The 16,421-nt window shown below is 35.2% G+C and overlaps 1 protein-coding gene across 2 annotated transcripts in view; it reads right to left on the bottom strand.

Annotated features, from left to right (window-relative positions):
- OPRM1 (opioid receptor, mu 1) overlaps positions 1–16,184 on the bottom strand; it is a 120,126-nt gene extending 103,942 nt beyond the window's left edge. Inside the window, exon 1 of one of the 2 annotated variants that reach the window (XM_011943738.1) lies at positions 15,660–16,184. Coding sequence is in view for 1 of the 2 variants with exons in the window: in XM_011943735.1 (XP_011799125.1) it covers positions 16,126–16,172 (47 nt within the window). In the remaining variant the exon portion in view is untranslated. The remainder of the gene's footprint in view (positions 1–15,659) is intronic. The other variant, XM_011943735.1, reaches the window with a different exon arrangement.
- Positions 16,185–16,421: the final 237 nt, after the last annotated feature.

A 16,421-nucleotide genomic window follows, 5' to 3' on the forward strand; every position in this document is an offset into this window, starting at 1 on the left:
AATAAGATGTAAATAGAAACAACAAAATGTTAAAAAGTAGGGGGACAAAGTTAAGGTTTAAAGTTTTTGTTTTTGTTTTTACTTGTTTGTTTGTTTATGCAAAAAGTGTTAAATTGTTATCAGGTTAAAATAATGAGTTACAAGATGATATTTTCAAGCCTCATGGTAACATAACTGTCCCTCAAAATACAAGGATACACTAAAAATAGAAAGCAACAAATAAAACCATATAACCAGAGGAAATTACTTTCACTGAAAGACAGATAGAATGGAAAAAAGAAGGGAGATAAGACCACAAAACAGCCAGAAAACAAATGACCAAATGGGAGGAATAATTGCTTACTTATCAATAATAACATTCAATGAAAATGGACTAAACTCTCCAATCAAAACCTAATTAGTGGCTGAATGGATGAAAATCAAGACCCATTGATCTGTTGCCTAAAATAAACTCATTTACCTCTAAAGATACATATACACTGACAATAAAATGATAGGAAAAGATATCCCATGTCAATGGAAACCAAAGAAGAGCAGGAGTAACTATACTTGTATCAGACAAAATAGATTTCAAGACAAAAGCTACAGGGAGAGACAAAGAAGGTTACCATATAATGATAAAGGGGTCACTTCAGCAAGCAACTATAACAATTTCAAATACATTTGCACTCAACATTGGGTACCCAGATATACAAAGCAAATATTATGAGAACTAAAGAGAAAGATAGACCCCAATACAATAATAGCTGGAGACTTCAAAAGTCATCTTTCAACATTAGACAGATCTTCCAGACAGAAAATCAACAAAGTGACCTCACATTTAATCTGCACTATAGACTAAATAGACTTAATACAGAACATTTCATGCAACAGTTATAGAATACATATTCTTCTCCTAAGCACATGAATCATTCTCAAGGATGGACCATATGTTAAGTCATACAACAAGTCTTAAAACATTCAGCAAAATTAAATATCAAGCATCTTCTCTGATCACAATGGAATAAAACTAGAAATCAATATCAAGAGGAATTTTGGAAACTGTACCAACACATGGAAATTGAACAATATATTCCTAAATGACCAATGAGTTAATGAAGAAATTAAGAAGGAAATTGAAAAAAAGTCTTGAAACAAATGACAATGTTTGTTTGAACACAACATACCAAAACCTGTGGGATATAGCCAAAGCAGTACTAAGAGGGAAGTTTGTAGCTATTAAGTGCCTACATTTAAAAAATTCAAATAAGCAACCTAATAATACATCTTAAAGAATTAGAAAAGCAAAAACAAACCAAAGATAAAATTAGTAGAAGAAAAGAAATAATAAAAATCATAGCAGAAATAAATGAAACTGAAATGTAAAAAACAATACAAAAGATTAACAAAACAAAAAATGAGGTTTTAAAAAGATAAACAAAATTGACAAACCTTTAGCCAGACTGAGAAAAAAAGAGGGAAGATCCAAATAAATGAAAGTCAATGATGGAAAAGAAGACATTTGGACTGATACTGCAGAAATTCAAAGGATAATTAATGGCTACTATGAGCAGCCATATGTCAAGAAATAGGAAAATCTAGAGGAAATTGACAAATTCTTAGACACATACAACCTACCAAGATTGAACCATGAAGAAATCCAAAACCTTAACAAACCAATAACAGGTAATGAGACAGAAGCCAGAATAAAGTTCTCCCAGTAAAGAAAAGCCCAGGACCTAGTGGCTTCATTACTGAATTTTACCAAACATTTAAAGAAGAACTAATGCCAATCCTACTAAAACTGTTCTGAAAAATAGAGGAGGAGGGAATACTACCAAACTGATTCTATGAGGCACATATTACCCTGATACCAAACATGACAAAGTCACAGCAAAGACAGAAAACTACAAGCCAAGACCTCTGATGAATACTGATGCAAAAATTCCCATGAAAATACCAGCAACCTGAATTCAACAATATATTAAAAAGATAATTCATCATGACCAAGTGGGATTTATCCCTGGGATTCAAGGCATACACAAATCAATCAATGTGATACATCATATCAACAGAATGAAGACCAAAAAACCTATGATAATTATCAATTGATACTGAAAAAAGCATTTGATAAAATTCAATATTCCTTCATAATAAAAATCCTTAAAAAACTGAGGCTAGAAGGAGCATACCTCGACATAATAAAAGCTATATATTACAAACCCCCAGTTACTATCATACCAAATGGGGAAAAACTAAAAGCCTTTCCTCTAAGATCAGAGCATGACAGGGATGCTTATTTTCACCACTGTTATTTAACAGTATTGAAAGTACTAGCTAGAGCAATCAAACAAGAGAAAGACAGTGCATCCAAATTGGAAAAAAAGAAGTCAAATTATCCTTGTTTACAGATTATATTATCTTATATTTGGAAAACTCTAAGGATTGAACTAAAAAACAATTAGAACGCATCAACAAATTTAGTAAAGTTACACGATACAAAATTAACATACAAAAAATCAGTAGCACTTCTATTATCAATAGTGAACAATCTGAAAAAGAAATCAAGAAAGCGATTCCATTTACAATAGCCACAAGTAAAATTAAATACCTAGGAGTTAAATTAACCAAAGAAGTGACAGATGTCTATAATGAAAACTATAAAAAATGTAATAAAAGAAATTTAAAAGGACACCAAAAAATTGAAAAATAATCCATTTTCATGTATTGGAAGAATAAATATTGTTAAAATGTCCATACTACTGAACTCAATCTACAAATTTAATGTAATTTCCATCAAAATCCCAATGACATTCTTCACAGAAAGAGACATAATAGTCCTAAGATTTATATGAAACCACAAAAGACCCAGAATAGCCAAAGCTCTCCAGAGCAAAAAGAACAAAACTGGAGGAATCACATTACCTGACTTCAAATTGTACTACAGAGCCAAAGTAACCAACAGTGTGGTACTGGCATAAAAACAGACACATAGACCAATGGAACAGAATAGAGAACCCAGAAACAAATCTACACACTTACAATGAGCTCAGTTTTTTACTAAGGTGCCAAGAACATACATTGGGAGAAAGACAGTCTCTTCAATAAATAATGTTGGGAAAACTGGATATCCGTACCCAGAAAAATGAAACTAGACCCTTATCTCTCACCGTATACAAAAATCAAATCAAAATGAATTAAAGACTTTAAGTCCTCAAACTATGAATCTACTACCAGAAATCATTGGGGAAACTTTCAAGGATGTTTGTCTGAACAAAAATTCATTGAGTAGCACCACACAAGCACAAGCACCCAAAGCAAAAATGGACAAATAGAATCATGTCAAGTTTAAAAACTTCTTCACAGCAAAAGAAACAATCGACAAACTGAAGAGACAACCTATAGAATGGAGAAAATATTTGCAAACTACATATCTGACAAGAGATTAACAGAATGTATAGGGAGGTCAAACAACTCTATAGGGAATAAAATCTAATAATCAGATTTTTAAAATGGGCAAAAGAATTGATTAGATGTTTCTCCAAAGAAGATATGCAAATGGAAAACAGGCATATGAAAAGATCATCACTGATGATTGATGATCAGCATTGATGACACCATCATTGATCATCAGAGAAATGCAAATCAAAACTACACTGAGATATCATCTCACTCCAGTTAAAATGGCTTATATCCAAAGAACAGGCAATAACAAATGCTGGTGAGTTTGCGGAGAAAGGGAACCTTCATAAACTGTTGGTGGAAAGTAAATTAGTACAACCAGTTTGAAAGTTCCTCAAAAACCTAAAAATAGAGCTACCTCATGATCCAGCAATCCCACTGCTGGATATGTACTCCAAAGAAAGGAAATCAGTATGCCAAAGAGATAGCAGCACTGCAATGTTTATTGCAGTACTGTTCCCAGTAGTCAAAATTTGGAAGCAACCTTAGTGTCCATGAACAGAAGAATGGATAAAGAAAATGTAGTATGTATATATATTAGAGTACTACACACCCATAAAAAAGAATGATACTTTCATTTGCAACAACATGGATGGAACTGGAGGTCATTATGCTAAGTGAAATAAACCAGACACAGAAAGAAAAAGTTCACATGTTCTCACTTATTTGTGTGATCTAAAAATCAAAACAATTGGACTCATGGAGATAGAGAGTAGAAGGATGATTGCTAGAGGCTGGGAAGAGTAGTCAGAGGGTATGGGGGACGTGGGGATACTCAGTGGGTTAAAAAAAAAATCATTAGAAAGATTGTATAAGACCTACTACTAGCACAGGAAGGGCAAGAGCCCCCAAGGCTGTGGGGAGAAGGCTGGGGCCCCTGCATGGGAAAGGAGGGCAGAAGCCATGGGACGTGGAGCAGAGGGTCTTCTCTTCTTCAGGAGATTACTCTAGGATTTGAATCATCACAAGAGATTCACCAGAGGATTTTATACACTTGGCTGTGGCAGCAGACTAATTACACCGCAGCACCAGGCTAAAGAAGAAAAATCACATGATCATATCAATAGATGCAGAAAATGCATCTAGCAAAACCAGCTCTCATTCATGATCAGAACTCTCAGCAAACTAGTGATAGAGGGGAGCTTACTCAACTTGATAATGAACATGTAAAAAAATCTTTCAGCTAACATCATACTTAATGGTAAGACATTGAAGCTTTCCTACTAAGATAAGGAGCAAGGCAAGGACATCTCCTTTCACCAACACTTTTCAACATCATATTTATTGGAAGTCCTAGCTAATGCAATAAGACAAGAAAAGGAAGTAAAAAGTACACAGATTGGGAAGAAGAAAATAGAACTGCCTTTGTCTGCAGATGACATGATTATCTATGTAGAAAATCTGAAAGAATTGACCAAAAAACAAAACAAAACAAAACAAAACAACAACAACAACAAAACTGTCCTGGAGCTAATAAGCAATTATTAACAAGGTAGCAAAATTAGGTTGATATACAAAAGTTAATTGCTTTCCTATATGCTAGCAACAAACAAATGGGATTTGAAATTAAAAACAAAATCTTATTTACAATATTACCCCCCAGCTAAATACTTAGGCATAAAACTAACAAAAATATATAAGACCTTTATGAGGAATTCATAAAACTCTGATGAAGAAATAAAAAACTAAATAAATAGAGAGAGATTCCATGTCTATGGAAGGAAAGACTCAATATTATGAAGACATCACTTCATCTCAACTTGATACATAGATCCAAGGCAGACCCGATCAAAATCCCAGAAAATAAATTCCTGAATATCAACTAACTGATGCTTAAGTTTATAAGGACAGGCAAAAGAGCCAGTATAGCAAACATAATATTGAAGAAGCACAAAGTTAGAGGACTGTCACTATCCAACTTCAAGACTTACTATAAAGCTACAGTAATAAAGACAGTGTGGTATTTGCCAAAGAATAGAAAAATAGATCAATGGAACAGAGCACAGGTATAGACCTATATAAATACTATCAACTGATTTTTGATAAAGGAGCAAAGGGAATACAATGGAGAAAAGATAAGTTTTCAACAAATGGTGTTGAACAATGGGATGTTCACACTCAAAAAGATGAATCTAGACATAGACCTTAAACTCTTCACAAAAATCAGCTCAAAATGGATTATAGACTGAGATGTAAAATGCTAAAGTATAAAACTCCTAGAATAGAGTGTAGAAGAAAATCTAGATGATCTTGGGTTTGAGCTGAATATTTTGGATCCAACACCAAAGGCATGATCGATGAAGGAAATGATTGATAAGCAGTACTTCATTAAATTAAAAACATTTACTCTTGTGAAAGCACTGTCAAGAGAATGAAGTGACAAGCCACAGATGGGGAGAAAGTATTTGCAAAATGCTTTTGATAAAGGACTGGTGTCCGAAGTACTCTAAAAACTTACCAAAGAAGACACACGCCAGGCAAATAAGCATATGAAACAGTTTTCAACATTGTATGCCACTAGTCAATTGCAAATTAAAATGAGATACCACCACACACATATTAGAATGGCTCAAACGCAAAACATGAACAACACCAAATGCTGGGGCAGCAAGAACTCTCATTCATTGCTGCTGGGGATGCATAATGGTAGAGCCATTCACAGTGCCAAGCATAATCCAAAAGACAAAATCCCAAATGCCATAATCTCAAATGCCTATAAACTGTTCAGTTGTGTTTTTATATTTCTCAAACAAACCTTCTTTGCAAATGCAAGGAAATGTCTTTAAAAAAATTTTTTAAAATTATCTTTCCAGAATTATATTGTGATTTTGGTCTATCAATATTGGAATTTTGGGAACTTTAGACACTAGGGATTTTGATATTTTGGGATTTCAACATTTGATATTACAGCATTTAGAATGGCATCTTTCAGGAGTATGGCCCAAACCCCAGTCACTGTAGAAAACAGTTTGACAATTTCTTAAAAAAGCTAAATACCCAGCCACTATTGAAAACAGTTTGGCAATTTCTTAAAAAACTAAACATATTTTTTCCATACAATCCCATAATCATGTTCCTTGGTATTCACTCAGATGAGTTGAAAAGTTGTGTCTATATAAAACCTGCATACAGATGTTTATAGCAGCTTTATTCATAATTGTCAAAATTGGAAGCAACCAAATTGTCTCTCAGTAGGTGAATGGATAAACTGTAGTACATCCAGGTATTTTTCAGGGGTAAAAAGAAATAAGCTATCGTCTGGGTGTGGTGGCTCACGCCTATAATCTCAGCAGTTTGGGAGGCTGAGGTGGACGGATCACTTGCTCCCAAGAGTTTGAGACCACCCTGGTCAACATGGTGAAAACCCATCCTACAAGAAATACAAAAAGTAGCGAAGCATGGTGGCATGTGTCTGTAGTCCCAGCTACTTGGGGGACTGAGATGGGAGGATTGCTTGAGCCCAGAAAGGAGAGGCTGCAGTGAGCCATGTTTGTGCCTGGGCAACAGAGCGAGACCCTGTCTCAAAAAAAAAAAGAAAAGAAAAGAAAAAGAAACCATCAAGCTATGAAAAGACCTAGAGAAACCTTAAATGCACATTTCTAAGTGAAATGAGCCAATCTGAAAAAGCTATGTACTGTATGACTTCAACCATATGACATTCTGGAAAAAACTAAACTATGGAGACAGGGGAAAGGTCAATGGTCGTGAGAGATTAGAGGGAGGGAGGAAAAAATGGGAAGAGTGTACAAATTTTTAGGGCAGTGAAACTATTCCATATGGTACTATAATGGTGAATGCATGTCCTTATATATTTGTCAAAACCCATAGAATGTACAACACAAAAGTGAACTCTAATGTAAACTATGGACCTTAGGTGATAATAACATGTCAATATAGGTTAGTTGATTGTAATAAAGGCAAGAGGTGTTAATTGTGGGGAGGCTGTGTGTGTGTGTGTGTGTGCGTGCATGTGTGTGAAGGAGCAAAGGTCATATGGAAATTCTCTGCACTTTCTGCTCTAATTTGCCGTGAACTTAAAACTGCTCTAAAAATAAAGTTCATTTTTTAAAAAAGCATGCTATCAGTAAGCCCCCTACAAAACAAGATAGCACAACAGGGTGACTACAGTCAATAATAATTTAAGTGTGCATTTTAAAATTACTAAAATAATGTAATTGGATTGTTCGTAATGCAAAAGATAAAGGTGCGAGAGGTTGGGAGCTCCATTTGGCTTGATGCGATTATTACACATTGCATGTGTGTATCAAAACATACCATGTACCCTATAAGTATGTACACCTACTAGGCACCCATCAAACTAAAATTTAAAAATTAAAAAAAGGTAATGTTATTAAGACATTTGTGATATAAGAAAAAACAAAATTTGTGGGGGAGAAATTATGTGTTCAGAAAGAGAAGATATTAAGAGGTTGGAGTGAGGTTCTTGGAAAATAGTCTAATGTTGGATATACGGAAGGTGGGCCTTGAACCCAAGTAGAACACATTTTGTTTAAATTGAACACACTTTGGTTTTCCATGTAAAACATGAAGAGAAAAGTTACCCTGGGTCAGGGGATAGTAGTATTTTCAGGGGCTGAGTCTTCATTCCTGAACCTGCAGTTTGGATAGGAGAATGACATTGTGATTAGAAAAGAGTATCAAATATTTTCTCTCAGGGCAACATCATAAGACTTAATCTGTTTTTATTATTTACTAGGACAATAATTGGTTTTAGTCTCTCGCATTTTTGATATGCAGGGCCAGAAAAGACAAAAGAAAGGAATTAATGGGGCACAATAGAAAGTGAGAAAGAATTTGGAACCCAGGGATGTATATTTTCTTCTTTCTGTTCGTTTGTTTGTTTGTTTTTGAGACAGAGCCGCGCTCTGTCACCTAGGATGGAATGCAGTGGCCTGATCTCAGCTCACTGTAACCTCCGCCTCCTGGGTTCAAGTGATTCTCGTTCCTCAGCCTCCCGAATAGCTAGAATTACAGGTGCGAGCCACCACGCCTGTCTAATTTTTTGTATTTTTAGAAGATACAGGGTTTCACCATGTTGGCCAGGCTGGTCTCAAACGCCTGACCTCAAGAGATCCATCCGCCTCAGTCTTCCAAAGTGCTGGAATTACAGGTGTGAACCACTGTGCCTGGTCCCCAAGAATATATTCTTGGGAGAAAAAAAAATCTCTCTGTTTATACCTGAGTGCCCGCAGCTGCATGTTAAACAAAAGTCAGAAGACTTTAGTGAATCTTTTGTCTGTGGTTTCCCTGGGGATTGCTGTAAATACCTACATTACTCGACATAGTGAAGAGTTCAGTGCCTCACACTTGGTGTGTAATCATGAATACGTGCTGTTTGATTGATTGATTGAACAGTTGGCTTAATTGACTAGGTGGTTTGAGTGGGTAGATGGTAAGGACACAGCACAATTATATAGCAACATATCACTTCCACTTAAATGGTCTTGTTTGATGTTTTTGTTGAGCAGGAATTATTTTATTTCAATTTTTCTAATTCAGAAGCTGATGCTCAAATCATTCCAAAAACCATGGTCACCTGTATGAAAATAGCAGAATGGGAAATCGAGGAAGTTAAGTGCTGGGGAGGCTTTATGGCTCCTTCAGACTTCTTCCCTTTATCCCTTTTCATAACTTATGGGTAAATTTTCTTGACTGTCTGCCAGACACTGCATTGGGTACTTTCCTTGAATAACCACATGAGATAGGTTCTGTCCTAAGTCTCTGTATGCAGGTACGTGAACTGGGCTCTGTGGAAGATGGAGTGAATGCCTTCAGAGACTATCCTCTTTAGCCATGGCAGTCTGCCTTGATCTCATGTACACCTGTGCCCCAGTGCCATTAAAAGCCTATGAGAGATTCTGTCCATCATAAATACCTGGATTAAGACACATGACAAAATGCACGTGACTGTATAAAATCTCAGGTAGATTTTTGGCTGTGACAAATGAATAATACTCGCCCATTCATCTACTTAACAAATATTTATTGGGCATCACCTATTGGTCAGGCACCGGTACCAAATACTTAGTTAAAAGAGTGAAAACACAAAATCACTGGTTTAATGGAGCTTACATTGCAGAGGGAGGAAAGAAAGATGGAGTATGAGAAGGAAGAGGAAGAGAGAGGGAGAGAGGAAGAAATTAGTTTCATGTAATGTCAGATGGTGATAAGTGCTAGGGAGATAAACAAGTCAATTTTGTGTCAAAATCAGCTTGATAGCCCAATGAAAAAGTAAGCTAAGAAGTAAACTGAGATATTTGTATTTGATTACATAAGCAGGATCATATCGATTAAGGGAATAAATCCCAATCATTATTTCTGGATACAATCCGTAACCATTGTGGGTTTTTTCTGTTTGTTTTCAAAGAACTTTTTTTCTGTTTATTTGGCTGGTGACCTGATTTCCAATTGAGAAACTCTCCGTCAGACTCCATCTCTTTCTGCTGTATACTAGAGCTCCTATCACAGTGAAAAATACAGTCCACACGTGTGTGTTTTCACACATACCAAAATAGCTGTTGTGTATTCCTAACTTTAGAAAATAACTTAATGTCATATTACAAAAGTTGAATTAGAATTCCTAAACTTGAAAATAATTTTCAGCATAAGTTCTTCAAATTCACTTGTAAAAATTACAGTGTTGCAATATGTTTTATCAGCAATTTAAATTCTTATCAGAGTCAGGTATACAAAGTAAAGTACCTTCTAAAGAAGTTTGGTTACTCTTTACTCACTGCCTTTTCCCCTCCTTCCCTCATTTAAAGGTAATTTAAAATTTTTGGTTTCTCCATAAATTGTTACCATAAACAGATATGTATATGTATTAACAGTATTTTCTCTTCTATCCTTAGGTAATTGTTGTCACACTATACAATTTTATCTCCTCCCTGCTTTCTTATGCTTTTTGTGTGTAATTTTATAACCTGTTACTTTTAATAGAGTTTCCCGTGATAGCACATAATGATATGCAGAGATATATTTCACGCTTTTTATAATTGTAAACAATTTGTGTGTGTGTTTGGAATTACCATACTTTATTCAACCAGTACCTTATTAATGAACATTTGAGTTATTCTCTGACATTTGCTGTTCTCAACAGGAGTACAGTGAATTGCCCTGTGCATTTTGGATTTTTGCCAGTGATTCTTTGAGGTAGATTCCTAGAGTTACTGCTGCGTCAAAGGATACGTGCATATGTAATTTTGCTGGATATTATTAACTTTCTTTCCTTGGAAATTGTACATTTTGCAACTCTACAAGAAATATATATGAGTGTCTGATTCTTCATGAATTTGACAACAGAGTATGATTTCAATCTTGTGGATTTGTGCTGATCTAGTAGGTGAGAAATGATATCTCCATGTAATTTTAATTGCATTTCTCTTATCAGTGAGGTTGACTATCTCTTAGAGTTAAGAGCCATTTGCTTTTTTGTGAGATCTCTTTTAATTTTCTATCCCATTTAAAAATAGGGCTATTAGTCTGTTTTTTCTTTATTTTAGAAGATCTTTATATATTAGAGATATAGCACTTAGCTATTTTTTCAGTTTGCCATTTGTCTTTATTTGCTTATGATTTTGCCATACCAAAAATATATTTTTATTTTATGTACTCGTATTCATCAATTTTTTCCTGTATTACTTCTGGACTTTGTTGTGGCAGTTTTCCCACTCTCAGATTAGAGAATTTACCCATGTTAACTTCTAGTACCATAGTGTTTAAGTTTTTAGAATTTACTTTTTGATCCCTTCAGAATTTATTCTCATGTACGATGTAAGAGACTGATCTAATTTTTGTCTTTTTCCATATGAATATCCAATTATCTCAATTCAAGTTACTAAAAAGTTCATCTTTTCAGCTTAGACTTGAGATTCCATCTTTATTGTATCCTATATTTGTATCCTATATTTTCTGTGTATGTATGTATAGGTAACCAAGTTGATTTCTGAATTTTTAAATTTTGTCCCATTAGTCTCTCTGTCTTGTTACATAACACATTCTACATCGTTATGAGACTTTTAGTGGATTTTAATAACAAGACTAGCCACTCTCTCCATATGTTTGCTTTTTTTTTCCTAAATGAACTTTGTAATTAACTTCTCAAGCTCTAGAAAAGAAAAATCTGGTGGTTTTCAATGGTCTCATATTAAATTTCAAAATTACCTGAGGGATAACTGATCTCCTCATAAGGTCGCTTCTTCCTAAGTACGTGGCGTATCTTTTCATTTGTTTAAGTTTACTTTTGTGTCTTTGAAGAGAGTTTTCTAGATTTCCTCTAGTGATGTGAACATTTCTTGCTAAAATTTAGACTAGATATTTTATATTGTTATACATTTTGGCTATATCAAATATGGTCTTCTTTCCCATTGTATCTTCAATTTAATTACATGTGCATATAGGATATTGCTTTTGGCAGGCTTAATTTTTATACCCTATGCCTTATTCAATTCTCTTATTGTTTACGGCACATTTTTTATTCTGGAGAATTTTAACTTCATTTTTGCATGGGGCTACATATCTTAAATTATAGTCATGGGAAAATTACTTCACTTTAAAATTCAAAACCCCATAGACCTTTTAGAAATGCATATACCACATAAATGAAAGGATGTCTGTGCTCATTGGGCACAGCAGTAATGTATTCAAGGACATAGCTTCTGGTGAAATCTCTGCTAAGCTGGTACCTTAAGGTACCAGGTATGTAGTTTTGTATATATGAACCTGCATGTCGAATTTATCAATTCCTCTCATTGTCTATGTCTCTTAATATTCATTTTTTTATGACAACCAGCAGCCTGCTCAACGTTTTTGTCCATGGTAGGAAATCTCTTAAATATAAGGTTATGTTTTTCCTTCCCTCATAATCTTTAACTGGCTTCTCATCTTACTTAGAGTAAAATCAAATTTCTTCGAACGGCCTGACAGGCCCTACAAGATTTGTGTCCCACCTCACTCCTCCACCACCTCTGTGACCTCATTTCTACCACACTTCCCTCATTTCTTCCATACTGCCTTATGGCATCTACACTTGAAATATTTATTCCAGATATTTCTGTGGCTCACTTATTGACCTCCTTAAGGTGTCTTATCAGTTAGATCAAATAGATCAGTAACCTCTTTCCTGACCTCTCCTTTAAAGTAGCATCCACGCCGTGGTAGATGCATCACTGGCCCCATTTCTTACCCTTCCTTGTCTCTATATCCTTTACTATCTGACTCTCCAGTTCCTTTTCTCAATGGGTAGGATGACCTGCCCTGTTCTTTAACTCTAGAATCAACAATACGACTTTCTTTCCCCGATAGAATGAGCTGGAATTGACAGTGTGCTAGTGCAAGTCTAGGTCTCAAGAAGCCTTGGCTGTTTCCTTGTGTCCTCCCACCCCTTCCAAACCCTGATAACCTGCTTAGACTAACATGGAGATGGAGACACATGCTGGTTTCTCCAGTCACCTTAGCCAGAGTCAGCTTTGATCACCCTTCAGTGAGCCAACCCCCGCCAACATCAGCAAAGTTGACAGATCTCAGACACATGAGCAATAAACACGTATTGCTGAAATGTGACAATTTTGTGGCAATAGTCAACTAATGGACACACTATTGATACTTTATTTTACTAAGCTTTATTAAACATTTACCATTATTCAACCTACTAAATTTTACTTATGTGTTTATTGTTTTCTACTCTTTGATGTTAACTCCATGAAGGCAGAAAATTTTGTCCAATATGAAATTGGTTCCCCATAAACATTTGTTGGATGAATAAATTCACAAATTATTTCTGTAACTTTTGCCAACATGCATTGATTATTTCAGGTACTTGAATGGCATTGCTTATAGAATTTGTCAGTTTATTTTCTCTCTCACACAGGAAAATTTAAATGACTAAAATGTAATCAACATAGCTATTTATAAGCTCTTCTTAGAATTTCACATACTAGTTTTTGAAAGTTTCCTGGCTGTAACTGGTTGATATTCTATGCATCACATCCTTCATTGTTACTGTTCTCTCTTGATTATTGGATAAATTTAAAAAGCAGGAATCAAAATGTTTGAGGCTCAAGGCTAATGTCTACTTGAAAACACTCTTCTTCTTTTTGGCAGGCCTAAATCATCAAGGATATGATGCAATAAATATTATGAAACAAATTCATTCATATGCTATTTGTGTCCTCCCCACCCCCACCAATCAAATTCATATGTTGAAACCCTATTCCTCAATATGATGGCATTTGGAGATGAAGCCTTTGGCAGGTGGTTGGGTCATGAGGGTGGAGCTCTCGTGATGGGATGAATGTCCTTATGAGAAGAGACACAAGAGGGCTTTCTTCCTCTCTCCCTGCTGTCTGCCATGGGAAGACACAGCAAAGGATGGCTATCTACAAACCAGGGAGAAGGCACTCACCAGAAATTGCTCTTGGACTTCCCAGGCTCCAGAACTTTGAGAAGTAAATTTCTGTTGTTTAAATCACCAGTCTATGGTATTCCATTATAGCAGCCCAAACTGATTGAGACACTTACATTTCATTCATTTTTGGAAAATATGTCACAGACTCTATTTTAACTTTTGAACATTGCTGAAAATTAATACATTTAAAGACAGGAAAAAATAATTGATGAAAATGTAATAGAAACAGAAATTGTGAGCAAAACTCTACCTTTGAGTTTAAGACTCCAGGTTGGGCACTATTGGCCACTTTAATCCTTTGGAGAGATAATACCTAAGAGGGCTTGGAAAACAGAATGACACTATAAAGGTCACTGTTTTGCCCAAACTGGGAACTATAAAAATTTGTATTTTCAGCTTAAGTGCGCCCAATAGATCTAAAGGAAGGAAATACACATATCTATTCATGATCCAGAACAAAAGTTGATGATCCATTTACTGCTACTTTCTAAGGAGTAAAAATTCTTAATAATTTAAACATTGAGGAAAGTTTCTATTATGACAGTGATTAAATAACTAATGTTTACTTCTACTGAGCTTTACTTGCTTGAGATTATTTCAGAAATGTGTCAACTATTAAAACACAGCTATTAAAAATCATAGCTTGTTACATTTCTATTATTTAGCCCATAGTTAGGTCCAAACCGTTTGTTCAAACCTTTTGTTCAGTCCAAACCTTTTACTGAAGCAATGATTGTAAATACTCAATTCCATTGGTGTTATTGATTTGGTCTCATCACATAACTGCTAAAAATGCAATTAAGGAAGATATTTCAGTTTTAACATTTGGAAGTGGAAGTCCAATAAATTATTTAGTTGATAGTTGAAGTATTGCTTGAATTGCTTGGAAAGTACACTCACCTCGACTCTCAGAGTATCACCCTTTCTATTATTGAATGAATCTTTTTTCATATTGAAAGTTAAATCCAAGTTCTCTGAAAACATTGATGTGACATAATTTCAATAGTGCCATCTGTATTAGTTGTCCATCTGTGAAATAAATAAATAAATGGGCCTCTATTATGCTCATACTAGTGTCTGTCAAAGATGATTTCTTTTTGAAAAGAGGAAATATTCTAAAATGGTCTACACAAAAATATAGTAGAAAACTGACATCATTTTAAAAGTTGTGGTCAGAATAATTTTTACTTTTTCTTGAATATTCATGCAATTGAAAAATATGTATTTTTTCAATTAAAATTACCTGGGCTTAAATTCTTTGTATGTATGAGCATTGTGTGAATACACACACACATAGGTGTACAAAGATAATTATGCAGTCTTGAGGCAGTTTATATTTATACTAAAAAATACCACTTTTGTGAAACTTTTTAATCTGTCAAAGCTTTTCTTCTGTTTGCTATTGGCTTATTTTTGTAAATATTTAATTTCCTTAGCTGGGAGTCCTATATTTCTCTATAAGTCGTCCAAGCTGCCAACTCCGATAAAGTTAAGAAGTTACCATAGGAACTCTGAAATAATTTCTATAAAACCATAATTTGGCATAAATATCACTCCATGGCCACTCTGAGAAAACACAAACATGCACACACACACACTTTATCATTTAACCCACACAATTGTTAACTACTATTTTTGTGCTTGGTAGTCCTCATTTCCTGCTCTTACATCACAGGGACAAGGTGGAATGTACAGCATTTAAGAGACGAGTGTCAAGTAGCCCTTACTCCTGCTCTTCCAGCAAATGCAATGAAAATGATTTCTTCAACAAAATAAATGAACTGTACCCTACCCTGGACCATGCTATTTCAGCATTGTGCCTTGTGCTGCTTCTCCTGCCACAATGCGAGATGATATCAGAGTTCTGTGCTCCAGGTTTCCAGGAAACATTCTGATGGGATGTAAGGCTGGTCCTCATCGAATTAGATTTATTGCATGTAGCAACCACAAGACTAAGGGGCTGCAATTACAGGAAAAGCAGGAGCCCTTTTCTGTCATCTCAGAGCAGCCCAGTTCTGCACATCCACTTGACCGAATTCTCTTGTTTGTAGGAGGAAGGGGCAATTTGTGCAGGCAAAGTCACACACTAAATTCAGACCACACACTGAATTCAGAAGCCTGTCTGACCCAGCTGCTTTTTCTTGCTTGCTTTCCTATCTTCCTGTGAGTTTTCAGGATGCAAACTTAGTGCAGGCATACAATATTGTGACAGATCACACTTCCTTTGAGCTCGAAGGAGTATTTTCCTCCAAATGAACCTGGAGGGCTTCCCAGCTTTGGTGCTGATGGATTTAGCCCTTGTCATTTTCTTTACAGGAAGGCAAACAAAGAGTTATTGGTGGGAAGGAAATCTTGAACAACAAGCAAATACATATGCAGTGATGAGCCAAAGACAATTTTGTTTTTGGATGAGATGATTTTGAAATTAAAATTCTAGTTGCCTCTATTCAGATATAAGATCAAAACTGGTTTACAGTGATTTGACTGAGAAATATCTCTGCTCACTAAAGTAACTAGTAATACTCTATTAAAGGGGTGACCTTTCCAAATAGAG

Source organism: Colobus angolensis, unplaced genomic scaffold (assembly GCF_000951035.1).
Source record: "Colobus angolensis palliatus isolate OR3802 unplaced genomic scaffold, Cang.pa_1.0 Scaffold221, whole genome shotgun sequence".
NCBI lineage: Eukaryota > Metazoa > Chordata > Mammalia > Primates > Cercopithecidae > Colobus > Colobus angolensis.